Raw genomic sequence first — 13,802 nt, 5'->3', positions numbered from 1 at the left:
AAATAAATAAATAAATAAATAAATAAATAAATAAATAAATAAATAAATAAATAAATAAATAAACATAGATAAATAAATTACATTGATAAATAAATTTTTCATATTAACTTAAATACTTATTACGTATTAATGATTGATTTATACGTAAAGCATAAATTTAGCATGAAAAAAGCAATGCTGAAAACAATTACGTTTGCAGTGCACCATAAAGCGTGTTAAACCCGCACCTTTTTAACAAATTTCAATAGCATAATAATTAAATTTATGTATTATATAAATACGATTTCTTTACTATATTCTTTACTTTCTCTTTTCTTTTCTTATTTTTATATATCTTAATTGTATAAGTATCAAATAATAATATCATCATTATAATTCTGATATTTAACATTTAAAAAAATTAAGAATTAAAGAAAGAGAGGAAGTACTGCGGCATTATCGTTTTTGACAAAATTGCGATGAAATGCTAAACAATATGACTATAGTGACGATAATACAAGTATAAGCGGTGCAGAAAAACAGCGTCATCAACCCCTTGTCTGTCTCAAACGGCCAAGTGTCCCATCGGATACTCACACATTGTTCACTTCTTTCTTTCTGAAAATAAACGATAAGGTTTTTGCGTTAACCCACAGCCTAAATACAAATGTTGTCAATATACCTTATGAAATTTTTCATTTTTTATTTTTTGAATTGTTTTTTTAAAATACAATTATAAGCATTGATCACTAATGATTTAAAAATAATTTTAATATCTCATATTTTTTTAAATTGAGTTGTATGTATATTATAGCTTTACCCATCACCATTTATTATAGTATAAGCTCCTAATTCTAGAAAAAGCATATTAATTTAGATTCTAATTTTATATAATTATGGTATATAAAATTATATAATATTTTAGAAAAGAAACGGAAATTTGACAAAACAAAGTGAAACAAGAACAAATATAAAAAAATGATATATATTTTTTATTTCATTTTGCATTTGTTGATTTGATTGATTTTTAAATTTCTTTTTCATTATATTATTCATACTTACCTTATATATCTTCTAAATAATTAATATTTTGACATATATTTTTTATGAAATAAAAATTATACAATAAAAATGTATACCTGAATATCGTCCTTGTTAATTGACTCTTCTTCAAAACGAAACAGAAGGTCTTCACATTTTCTTTTCTCCTCTTCCAATTGCAAAACAAGTGCATTTTTCTCCTCGAGTAATTTTGAAAACGCAACCTCCGCTTCAGAAACTGTTCTTTGCATTTTTTCTCGATACTAAAATTAAAATTATCCTTTTAAAATATTATTATAATATTAAATGAACTACATAAGTAATATGTATAATGTTACAACCTGCTCATATTCTTTTACTATTGATATAAGTGATTGTTCTGCCTGATCTGCTTGATTTGCAGCTTTTGTAATTCGTTCACGTTCTAAATCTCTTTCCTTTCGAAGAATCTCAATTTCCTGCTCCTTTTCTTTTAATGTTTCCTAAAATGATGAAAATGCATATAAGAAAAAACTTTGTAGAAATTATTTTCAGAGATTATTTATTAAAAGAATTTATTACAAAAATTGTATTATTTCTTATGATTTCAATGAAAAAAAATATTTAATTATTGCCATCAAAATATGTGTCTATTATATATTTATAAATTGTATATTTATTCTTATATGTTTATTGTATGTTATTATGTATGATATATATATTTTCAGCTTACAATTATAAACTTTTACCGTTGTTTTTTAATTCTTAAGTTATTGAAGAACCAGTTTTCAATAAATAGGAGGAGAAAAACATATAAATGCATATAAAGTTTCCAGAATAAAAATGCAAAGCGCGTAGTATTCTTGTGATACAATTGAAATATACATAATTAATTATTGCTATATCGACGTTATGTCATCAACGATTAATATGAATATATTTTATTTTCAATATGAATTTCAAAAGCATAATATTTAGAATTATTCATTATACACTTGCTTTGATGACATCTAATTAAATAAATGTAATTTGCATTATAAATAATACCAAAATAAATTTTTGAACTTTTTATTGGAAACTTAAAATATTTTTTATCCATAAAAAAGAGAAAGAATTTATAAAATAAATATCTAGGTAAGAATTCTAGGTAAGAATCAAGGAAATTAAGAGGAATGGACGGATGATTTTATTAACATCACATACAAGTATCACTTTTTTAAACTACTTATTATCTACTATACAACTAGTAACATACTAACAAATAAATTTATACTATCTACAATGATTAAATGAATCATTATGACAACACTTCACTTTCAATTATATGTTTGAAATTATGCAAAAATATAGATACAATGTTCTTTAATCTATTTCTATATTGAATAAATGAAGTATACATCATATATTATATATTACATTTCTATTTAAGAAATAATAATTAACCAAAATAAATGTTAGATCATAATCTCACCTGCAGGGTAATTCGTGCAGGTGTCGAAGTGCGCAAACCAGGCCTCTGGAATTTTGGATGCAACAAAAAACAAAAATATATCATGCAACAGCCATACAGTTAAATCGCAGAGAACTCCTTTTTTCCTATTCTTACTTACTTTCAATAAATAAATATATTTCTTTTTTTATTTTCGATAAAAAAATATATAAGACTCTGTGAAAAAAATACTGTACTATTATACATGACTGCTTTAAGCGTTTAATAAAGTCAAACAATGAGTTCAAAAATAAATATTGAATATTTCTTTGGGTCGTGAATTAAACTTTATCTAATATTTGACAACATTATTAACAAGAACAGCAACAATAACTACAAATCTATAACTATATTAAACTAATAACATCAACTGATACTAATAAGCTAACAACTCGCAGTTCCACTCGCAAACGCATTTCAAAGCAGTTTAACAAAAAAAAATGATGCTTTATTCATACAAATTGAAAGAAATATGTTCGTTTTACTCGAAACAATCAGAGAATGATTTTACGATCTCTTCTCATATGATTCTATCATGTATTCTATAAAAATAATACAAATTCTAAATAAGCTATATATTTAATATTAAAACAAAATATATCAACTCTCAAAATATTAAGATGACTATCTCAATTTGTTACAATTTGTCTTTCTTACAAAATAATAATCAAAATAAAATTATACATTTATATACACATATACAAAAAATTCAAAATTTCATAATATTTAACAGAAAGCAAAGTGTAACGATAACTTTTATAAATATAAAATGGGATATAGTTCAATATTTTTGATTGTCAATATATTAATATTATACAATATATACTATAATCCATAAATTTAGATATTTGCATTAGGATATAAATAAATAAAAAAATATTAATAACAAAAATAAAAAGTATGATTGGCTACATTAGAACAAAAATATAAATTAAATTTATGGATGAAAGTGTATATCCAATTAATTTATCCTTTTAATCCTCTGATTGTTCGAGTAAAGACTGAAATCAAACAAAAATAGATAGTCAGGAATCTGCGTTCTGGAGAGAAGATACAAGCTGCAGGCCATCATCCTCCTCATTCTGGTACCGTGAATCTTACCCTCGTGGCACTAACACCAGCTCTAGTAGCTGTACTGGTAGTGCTGACTATGCTTGAGACAGAGACCAATGACTCTCTGGAACCGGTCTTCCTTAGGGACGTATTTAAGGCGGCGCCTGTTGGCCTGTGCACTATACATGATGATCTTTTGCTGGTTGGTGACCGGCTGACCTTGTGTGCGGGTGCGAACAGACCGTATTTGGGTCGACACTCGAAGTACCTGAATGAATGCTAAACTAGTTAGTAAAGTGAATGCAGAAAATAGAAATTAAATAGATAGAATTTATTATAAATTAATGGAATTCCAAAATCTTATTTATCTAATTTATTTTTTAAAAAAATATAATACAATAAGAGTAGATAATGATAATAAATCTGAAGGTTGTTGTCGTTCTGCATTTAATAATTGAGATTATAAATATAGCTTTAGCATGATCAAATCGCGTTAATTAATTCTATCTTTATTATGTAAGAAATCCGATTGAACAAAACATTTCTTCCCACGCTGCTGCTTTTTCAGAAAGTATGTGATTCTCTATTGTGAACATTTCAGCCATTCAAAATAAACATATCGAAGAAAAAATAATAAATTTGAACTAAGAAAAGGAAGTATTTTTAAGAATTTAAATAATAAATAACTGTACAATAGAAAATCAATCAAACGAATAATATTAAAAATGTAAATTTTCGATTACATGTATTTAAATGATATATATCATCGAAATGGAGGATATTTCACATAATAAAAAAAAAGATGATGTTGAATAACTGAAAATCTTTAAAGAGATATTATATCAGATTATAAATTTGAAATAATAATGCACACCTTTTATCGTTGACGGAACCATCATTTTTTCCAATCGGATCATCCAATTCCACTCCACACCATTCACCGACTGCAAACTCTGTTGTACCGTAGTACCTGAGGACACCGGTTTTGCTGCCTTGGCTGGATGATACTATTACCCTGTCACCTATTCTGAGATCTCTCTGGGACACCGTGGACGATAGACTCGTCATTGATGCGTCTGCGTGACGAGTTATAAATATTCTTCTTATAACGTGTAAATTTTTTGGAAAAAAAAAGATGCATGCAAGAAATATTAAAGCAATGTTCTACAATATAATTTTGTTAAAAAAATCCTTATATGTATATACATATTGTAAGTAAATATTGATGACTGTAAATAAATAATTAATAAAATCCTTAATTGGAAGAAACAAGGAAAAAACGGTTTCTTAATAAGTGCAAAATTTATATTTAATAATTATGTTATTAGAAATTTCTGAATATAAGTAAATATGAATATATTTAGTATATTAAATTGTAAGAACTATAAGGAATCCTAGTGAATCCATTTGGATATTTTTAGAACTTTAGTCTTAAGGTTGAATAATAACAAATTTTTCTATGTTCCATTTTTGTTTTGTTATATTTCTATAGAATAATATTATATTTAAGATGTAACTCTATTGAGGATTATATCCAAGAATGCACATTTAACGTTAACAATTTTCACAATCGATGAAAAGAAAGTGAGGAAGCTATATTCAATTTATTTATTAAACACATAAAACTTGACGCATAAAAATTTAATTATATAAATAATAAACGTGAATAAACAGGCTACACAAAAAATGCAGAGAAATGTATTATTGCAAAAGACAATAATACATCGTTTCTTTCAAAGAGATTCAAAATACTGAATAAAAATATTAAACAACCTGCTACATGTTAGACACAATAGTAATAAAAGTAGCCTACATAGTGCGTCTTTAAAAGCTACACAGCGTGCAACTAAACATTCCTTACAAAGCGTAAATAATTTTACAGAGAATTTTGCAGAATTTATCTTTACTTGTAAACGATTTTTCATAAAACAAGTACAGTACACAATTTACAATTTACAATCTACCATAATTATTCTATCAATTTTTATCTTAAACCTACAAAATTCTCGAGCATCTAACACGATTCCTTTTCTATTCTACAATTCTACCAAAAAAGAACATATTCTTTCATATTCCTCTTGCGCAATTCTCATTCCCCGTTTCTCAAACAGAAATGCAAGCACATTACGGACGAGGAGAGTATCTCTTGCAGCGATCCTTACTCAGAGACGGAGACATGGACTTGCTGAGACTTCCTTTCGAGCTATCAGGTGGCGAGGTGGGTGTCTTTTGTGTCGGTGAGGCCTCAGAGGTATCGGGCAACGGTGTCCTGGTTAGTCTGGTCAATCGTGAAAATATTCCACGTTTCGGTTCGCATTGGAAATATCGGCATCCAGCCACGGATCCGTCGTTTTTGCCTGAGAGGTCCATTCCGTTCCGTTAATTTTCATCGAAGATGCGATTTCCTCTTCACCAAGAATTAGGGAAAGTAGGCTTACCGATTGGTTCATCTAGGACCACTCCAGCCCAGTCTCCGGGTGCAAATTGAGTTTCGCCGATATAGGCGATGGCGCCTGGTTTCGTGCCACCAACCCATACTCGATCTCCGATTATAAAGCTGTCCGTGTCCTCGGTCAGGACCACGCTGTTATCTGTCCAGGGCGGAATTATAAGTATTTAATGGCATCACTTGAATTCTTTGCTTCTCTCGATGGAATTTTCTTTATTAAGTTTCTTTTTTAACACTCCTTTCCTTCTTTTTTCATCGCGATAATTATTTCGAGAAGATGATGTTGGGATATAATTGAATTGATCAAATTGTTCCTTATATGTTGTATTGCAAATGTTTCCTTTTATTTATTTCAGAAAGATGAATTGGGATAAGGGATTCTTGTAATATTCGCTAGTTTTAGAATTTTTAATTGATCTAAAGTGGCTTCCAGAAATTTCGTGAATGTGTACAATTTTATATTTTTTATTTTGGAATGAAATATATATATATATTTTGATGTTTAATATAGTGTTGAGAAAACTCTCTTATCCGGATGGAATACTTAAAATCTTTTATTTTTTTTATTTGTTTATTAATTAAATCATGATGCCATTTCAAGCGTACGTGCAACAATAAAAAGCTACGAGAAGATTCGCAAAAAAAGACGATGCAATAATCGTATATAATTATTGTTATCGTAGAGTGATGCGAAAGCCATCGCCCATTTTAAAGAAGATTAGTCATATCTGAAAAAATCTGTGATCATAGATGTGTTGATTGAAATACTTTGGAAATCACATTTTTGGAAATGCCAATATAACAGCGAAACTACGTGATTCACGTATTAATGAAGGAATTATGCGATTATAAAACGCATATAAAATAAATCTTTTACATATTTCTACATATACATTCAATCATTGTACATTCTCTTAAATTCTTTTCCTAAATAACAATACAAATTTTGAATAATTAATTTTAAATTTTATATTATTAATTACTGCATTCAAAATTAAGGAAAAGATCTAATTGACAATTTAAAAAAATATACATATACCTATATTTTATATTATCTATTAATTATCTATTATTTATACATTTAAATGTTTAAAAAACAGGCGATAAACTTTACATCTCTCTATTGAAATGTACTAGGACATAATGCATAAATATAAGAGATAAAAAATAAATTTAAAAATAAAAAAAAAAAGCACCTACCTGATCCTCTGCGCAGGCCAGCCTCGCTTAATCGACGGCCATGCGTTTCCCAAAGATGATCCATTTGGCCTGTGATCATGCAAAACAATGCAAAACAATGCAAATCATACAAAACGAAAGCATAATTTCACGGAACAAACAAGCTTACCGCATTTTATTTTCAACCCTTGTTCAAGGATTGAACATCATAAAAAAATAAAAATGAAATAAGAAAAAAAAATTAAATGAACGTCACTGTAATGTAGCCAGAAGATTCATATATTACGATCATGCGTTATGCATGATAAAACAAATAATAATAGGTTTTTTAATTACAATTGGATGATACGTAAGAGAGGAAGTCTATTTCCTATGGGCCAAGTTATTAAGCAAAGTATTATGTAAAAGAGATCACAACGAGGTGTGTTCGAATCGATAATTATGCCTATATGGATTTTATATTTAACCCTTTTATGATAATTAAATAATATAAATTCATATATATATATATATACACCTTAAATTATTAAATAAAATTATCAATTAAAATTATATTAAATTTGAAGAAAATGTAGATATAAAATCAATATAATAAGTGTGATGATTAATAGTGAAACTTTTATAAAATATTATAAAGTTATTTATAAAATAAAATTTGAGATGGATCAATCTCTTTCATAAAATATAATATAATATAATATAATATAATATAATATCATAAAATATAATATAATACTATAAAATATTATTCTTATGGAATTTTTTAAACTTTATTATATCATTTAATCTAAATTATTCAATTAAAAAATAGAATTTCTTTTTTTTCTATATCATAGATTTCTCAATGATAATTCAATAAGAACGTAAGAACGAATGTATTATCTCGAAGCTTGCTACTATCCTATGATAAAAATCAGAGAAAAATGTCACGATTCGCGATTTAATTAGCTATTCATGAGTGGTTGGTGGGCGAGCCAGTGGTAGTAGGTCGTTTGCGTAGGTAGAATTTTCTGTTCGATGAGATTGATTCGCGATTAAAATGAAACGATAGAATATAAAACTATGCATATAAAAATGTATAAAGATGCTTTTTCATCATAGGATATTTTAAACAAAATATTTAAGATTTAAATAAATTATGCAATTTTTTGAATGATAGTAAAAACTAAGTAGAGACAAAATGTGTAATTTGGATAATAAGCAAGTAATGTACAGATATAAAAGAGTAATAATAGATTCATTGTTTATGCTTTTTTACGATTATTGTAAGTAATAAAAAATTAATAGGACGATTAATTGAGAAGATAAGTGAATAATATCAAAACAATAAAAAAATAATGAAGAAGTATTATTTTTTCTTGAATAGATTGTAAAAAATAATACAAATAGTTTATATTTAATAATAAAATTATTGTATAATGATAATAAAAATCCTAGAATGAATGCCAAATCCAAAGTTTTGATTTAAATATTAACTCATGTATTCTTATAAAATCAATCTTCAAATGCTAAAACGTAGTTCTTTCAAAACGCTATATAAAGATCGATGCATCATCGTCTAATGCATCAAATTGTTAGACATGAGTCACTAAAAAAAAAAGAGTACACTGAAAAAACAATGCAAGTCCAACGACCAATTGAATCCAGGTAAATCCTATATACAATGAACAACTATATAATATAGTACAGTAGGATTTCTTACTCTATTTCTAAAGACAAATATACTACACGAGAGAGTAGAGAGTACTAAAATAAACATTGTATTGTGTCAAATACCTTGACCGCTTAACATATAGTATACTTGGTAATAAGATACGTAGTGTAGTCATACAATCCAAGATACCTTGGTTCCGCACGAATGTGGATGATCCATATGTAAACAAGGTTAATAGTAGTATCGATTCGATTACTATTGATATATTATAGTTGTCAGATAGCAATTTGTTCCTGGAATCTAATCTAATGAACATTTAATTGTAGCTTGATAATCTCTGTTTCAGAATCATTTCAGAATCATTTTCAATCATACTCAATGAATGCTGACGTATCAAATTTTTCTTAACAAATTGGAGAGTTTAATGATTTCAATTTTTTAGAAATTAAAAGTTTAGACATTTCTAATGAGATTTATTTGGAAATTAAAACTATAGAAACTGAATTGAGAGAATTCAGATTTCTATCTTTATAAAAAAGTTCTGATAATTCATTTCTTCAATATCATTGAAACAATCTTGATCAAATTAGTTTTCAAATTTTTTCGATTTTATATTTCATAGTTTACTCAATATCATTAACTTACGATATCATTTAATTTTTAAAATAACATATTGAAGTTATATTAAATTATTCATGTTAAAAACTTATGTTATTAGAATTAATAATAAATTGAAAATAAAAAAGATTATAAAAAAATTTAAATAATATGAAAATGAATCCTAATTAAAATAAATTTCTTTATTTTAAATTCTTAATTAAAATTTATAATTAAAAATATTTCTATGAAAAATTATACAACAAACATTTAAATATAAATTCTTCTCCAATCCAATACATAAAATACAAATATAATTTTTCAACAAAAAAGAAATTTAATATAATCTCCCAATAAATTTTCTGCATTTTAAATAATGAAGTCATTTAAGAAAATATCAAGACCATAGAAAATTATATTTGGATCTAAATGATGTCTGATCAATAATAAAAGAGATAATGAATTACAACATATTACATATTATATTAATGGCGCTAATAAAAAAATAAATCAAATTTGTGAATCAATTTAAAAACCGGCCGTTATCGATTTAAATATCAAGAAATCTAAAATGAGCAATATTTTCAGTTTCATTCTTCATCTATTTAGCCGATAGTATCTATTATTATTATATATATATTATATATATTATTATTGAAAACCATGAAACTGATTATATCAGATGGAAAGATCATCATTTTAGATTAGTATATTTATGAAGATATGATTATGTTAATAAAATTTAAAGAAAAAATATGTGTAAACATTTGTATCATATGTTTGTACTACTTAATGAATTTTATAAATATTGATTATCGAGAACCATAGAAAAAAATCTTAACATCATACACAGGCATTGAATAATCTTCATTGAAGATAATTAATCAAGCAATGAGAATGAATTCTTGATATGATCATAGATCATTCTAAATAAGAGAATGAAAAATTAATTGTTAACTTTTGTCTATTAACATTTTTAATAAATTGTAATATTAGAAATTTAATTGTAACTTGTAATATTAGAAAATTATTAAAAAATTTCAATGAAAGATATATCTAATATCATATCAAATAAATAAAAAAATAAAATTTATAATAAATAACATTCACGATTTTCTTCAATAGTATTCTTATCAAATTCAATAGGAAAAATATAATAAAAATATAATAATATAAAGTCATAAAAACAAAAGATAATAGTTTCTTTGTGATCTTTTTTAATACAGAATTATGGATAACATTTCAATATGTTAATCTTGATATGTTAAGTATCAATATTTTAAAGTCATGGATCACTATGAATTTCCTTAATAATCAATATCAGATATCGAAAAATTGTATCCACGTATGTTTCCATGTGGAATTGAAATCGATTGACATCGTTACCTTGAGCTTTTCTATCGTGTTGCGAAACTCGAACCCGATCAGCAATACGTGCGCGACTGATCATGGGTGCAAGATAGACGCCATGAAAATCTCTGCCCGAAATGGAAAGCATGGCAAGCACGTGGGAGGAAAGACGGAATGCACGATTAGAAATTGAGCGTACAATAAACACATGCAAATTGCATAACGTAATGTGCGTCATACGACGATGACTGCACCGGCACTACACGCGTCGCGGTCTCTTCCTAGTCGAAGTCACTAGATGAACCAATAAGGCAAGATAGCTGCCCTCAATGCGAGACCAGGAGCTTTTGTACGCGGCTAGCATCTCTTTCTGCTCCGCGCGACATGAATAATCGAATAGATTAGTATATAGATTTTGCGGCTATTCTAAAAGAAGATCAAAATTTAATCTTTATAAAAAAGATTGAATTCGTACCTATATACGATGTTGGAGAAACATTTAAAAAGTGATGATGATGGGAATAACTTAAAGAAGTAAACAAATTTTTAAAGAAATTATTTGATGTATAGTTTAAAAGATACTTTAAGTTCTATAAATAATGATATAATAGAATTATATGACATGTTTCTGTAAAATAAGAAACAATAATATTTGATAATTGTATTGGAATTGTATTGTATTGGAACTGTATTTGGAAATTCAAGAGAATTAAAGATACAATTGATATTTCAAAGTTAAATATCCATTATGAAGATAGAACCAATAGTTCATTTTAATTTATTTTATCAAATATAATTTTATAATAGTGAGAAAAAGAAATAAAATAAATATGAAATAAAATAATATTTTTAAAATATATCTATATCTTTAAGAAATAATCAATAGCTTCAAATATGAAGGATGAACAACATATAAAACCTTAACAAAAATCAACTTCCAATAAATCCTAATAAAGAATTCAACAAGAAAATCCACCAATGCTTTAAAAAAAAACATCATAACAGAAAACACAATCAATTTACTTGCAAAAAGCAAAAATGATACTGTGTATCATTCAATGATCATAAAGTTAGTAACAACAAAATTAAATAGGGATTCATTTTACCATTGCATCTGTAATTTCTTCAATGAAACAAAATTGACGGTAACCGATAACGATCATAGATTTGTTAATGAGAAGTCGATATATTTACCAGATCGCTCGGACGAGATGCGTTGCGCTGAGAGGTGGAAGAACGACTCGCAAGAAGTTAGCGAGTTCGGGCTTGTAAAAGTATTCGTTCACGCTCGTCTCAGGGTCTCGTGGGCGTACTCATTTACTTGGTGTGGGGAATTAACGGATCCCAGCTTCATACTGTAACCCTTTATTTGTATCGTTTCCTCGCTTGATGTATACATTGGGCTAGGTATGAACCAAGCTCGATGATTTGTTAAATTGGTTTAAATTTTTTATTATCAATGCAGATTATAAATATAAAATGATTTTTCTTTTTCTTTTTTCATTTATAAATAATATTGTAAAAATAGAATAAAATAAAATATTTATATTTTAAATAATATAATGAAGTATATATTGTGATGATATAAAATTCAAATATATTTGTGTGATTAGATATTATCTATATATAATATTTAGCATTACCTTCTCAAATAAATTATTTTAACCAAACCACACAGCTGTGTATAGTTATGCCATTTTTTGAAATATTTAGAAATTCTTATTAAAAATTAAATGTTTTGCATGTAGCAGACAAAGAACATTAAACATACAAAATACATTAAAATTTAAGCTAAGAAAATAATATGTATGTGAATAAAATTATATAATTTTTTTCAAGACATGCATATATAATATAATGTGTAATAAATAAATTTATTAAAGACTTACTCATTGATGGTCTTGGAGGTGATGGTGGAACTGCTGGTCTTGGTGGTAAATTGCTGCATGGTCGACCAATTTTTGATGGTGGTCTTATTCCAGATGGTTTTGGATCAGACATGTTCTTATGTATATAACAATATTATGTAACTGAAACATGAGAATGATGGATTAATAAAATTGAAAGAAAAATTCAAAAGATATAAGTAAAATGAAAATTAAAAAATATAATCAAAAATATATTAATATTTTAATAGAATATTAGTACAATGAAAATAATAGTACAATGAAAATATACATATGAAATATCAAATACAATAAATTTTTTAATTTATTCAGTATGATCATTACGATATCATTTAATATTATACAGAAAAACAACATATAGCTGCAAAATATTGACTTTCTATTAAATATTCAAAATATTGAATTTGTGAAAAAATAAAAAAAAATTAGTAAAGAAACTGCAATGACACACTAATAATTGCTTCTAAGCAATGTTCTATGTTTACATTCAATAATCTTAAGGTTAAATATATTTATATTATTCAAAAGTAAAATGTGACAAAAAGTTAAATATTTCTATTTCCGTTATTTTAAACATAATATTGTGTTTAAAAAAGTATGATATTATTTTTTTAAATTCGTTTCAAAATTTTCTACAATATGATGATAAAAAAAATATTTGATTTTATTTGAAAAATTCAAGGTGACCTTGATTTTGCTGTGAAAACAAATTATTTTCAAAATTTTTATTATCATCATTTCTTGTATATTTGGTACAGATAAATTTTTATTTAAAATTTTATTTTTAGATAGCAAATGGCCGAAAAATCATTTATTGCGTTAAATGGAATACTATATATACATATATATATATACACACACACATATGTATATATATATATATATAAACAGAATAATTTCAGTTATTAATATCAAAATAATTTTAAATTAACTTAATATTTTAATTATTTAACAATTTTTAAATTTTATATTTGTATTTTATTTAATTTCTATAAAAAAATATATTATGTTAAAAATTCAAAAATTATAGTCAAAAAGTCGTTATATTATATTAATCGAAATCGACATTTAAATTACGCATGCAATTACAAAATATGCATTATAATAAATGCTGACACTTATAAA

General features: G+C 25.7%; 2 protein-coding genes across 2 annotated transcripts in view; one reads left to right on the top strand and one right to left on the bottom strand.

Annotated features, from left to right (window-relative positions):
• LOC102673138 (CAP-Gly domain-containing linker protein 1) overlaps positions 1–12,101 on the bottom strand; it is an 18,079-nt gene extending 5,978 nt beyond the window's left edge. The window contains exons 1-11 of the mRNA XM_031515234.1: positions 11,965–12,101; positions 10,807–11,196; positions 7,191–7,259; positions 5,980–6,132; positions 5,704–5,898; positions 4,416–4,617; positions 3,590–3,809; positions 2,471–2,515; positions 1,362–1,502; positions 1,119–1,283; positions 577–597 (exon numbers count right to left, since the gene is read on the bottom strand). Coding sequence (XP_031371094.1) covers positions 577–597; positions 1,119–1,283; positions 1,362–1,502; positions 2,471–2,515; positions 3,590–3,809; positions 4,416–4,617; positions 5,704–5,898; positions 5,980–6,132; positions 7,191–7,259; positions 10,807–11,008 — 1,413 coding nt within the window. The 5' untranslated portion in view covers positions 11,009–11,196; positions 11,965–12,101. The remainder of the gene's footprint in view (positions 1–576; positions 598–1,118; positions 1,284–1,361; positions 1,503–2,470; positions 2,516–3,589; positions 3,810–4,415; positions 4,618–5,703; positions 5,899–5,979; positions 6,133–7,190; positions 7,260–10,806; positions 11,197–11,964) is intronic.
• Positions 11,469–12,800, top strand: LOC116186833. Its single transcript, XM_031515261.1, has 2 exons — positions 11,469–12,128; positions 12,660–12,800. The coding sequence occupies exons 1-2, from the start codon at positions 11,829–11,831 to the stop codon at positions 12,798–12,800; spliced, it is 441 nt and encodes a 146-aa protein (XP_031371121.1). The 5' UTR covers positions 11,469–11,828.
• The last annotated feature ends 1,002 nt before the right edge of the window (positions 12,801–13,802 follow it).

Source organism: Apis dorsata, unplaced genomic scaffold (assembly GCF_000469605.1).
Source record: "Apis dorsata unplaced genomic scaffold, Apis dorsata 1.3 scaffold_59, whole genome shotgun sequence".
Classification (NCBI taxonomy): Eukaryota; Metazoa; Arthropoda; class Insecta; order Hymenoptera; family Apidae; genus Apis; species Apis dorsata.
The sequence above is the reverse complement of the archived record's forward strand: the minus strand, read 5'-3'. Positions and strand labels throughout refer to the sequence as shown.

Coding starts and splice junctions, on each gene's coding strand:
- LOC116186833 (XM_031515261.1), top strand. CDS start 11,829: ATGATCATAAAGTTAGTAACAACAAAATTAAATAGGGATTCATTTTAC. Junction 12,129..12,659: donor CGGATCCCAGCTTCATACTG/TAACCCTTTATT, acceptor TTAAAGACTTAC/TCATTGATGGTCTTGGAGGT.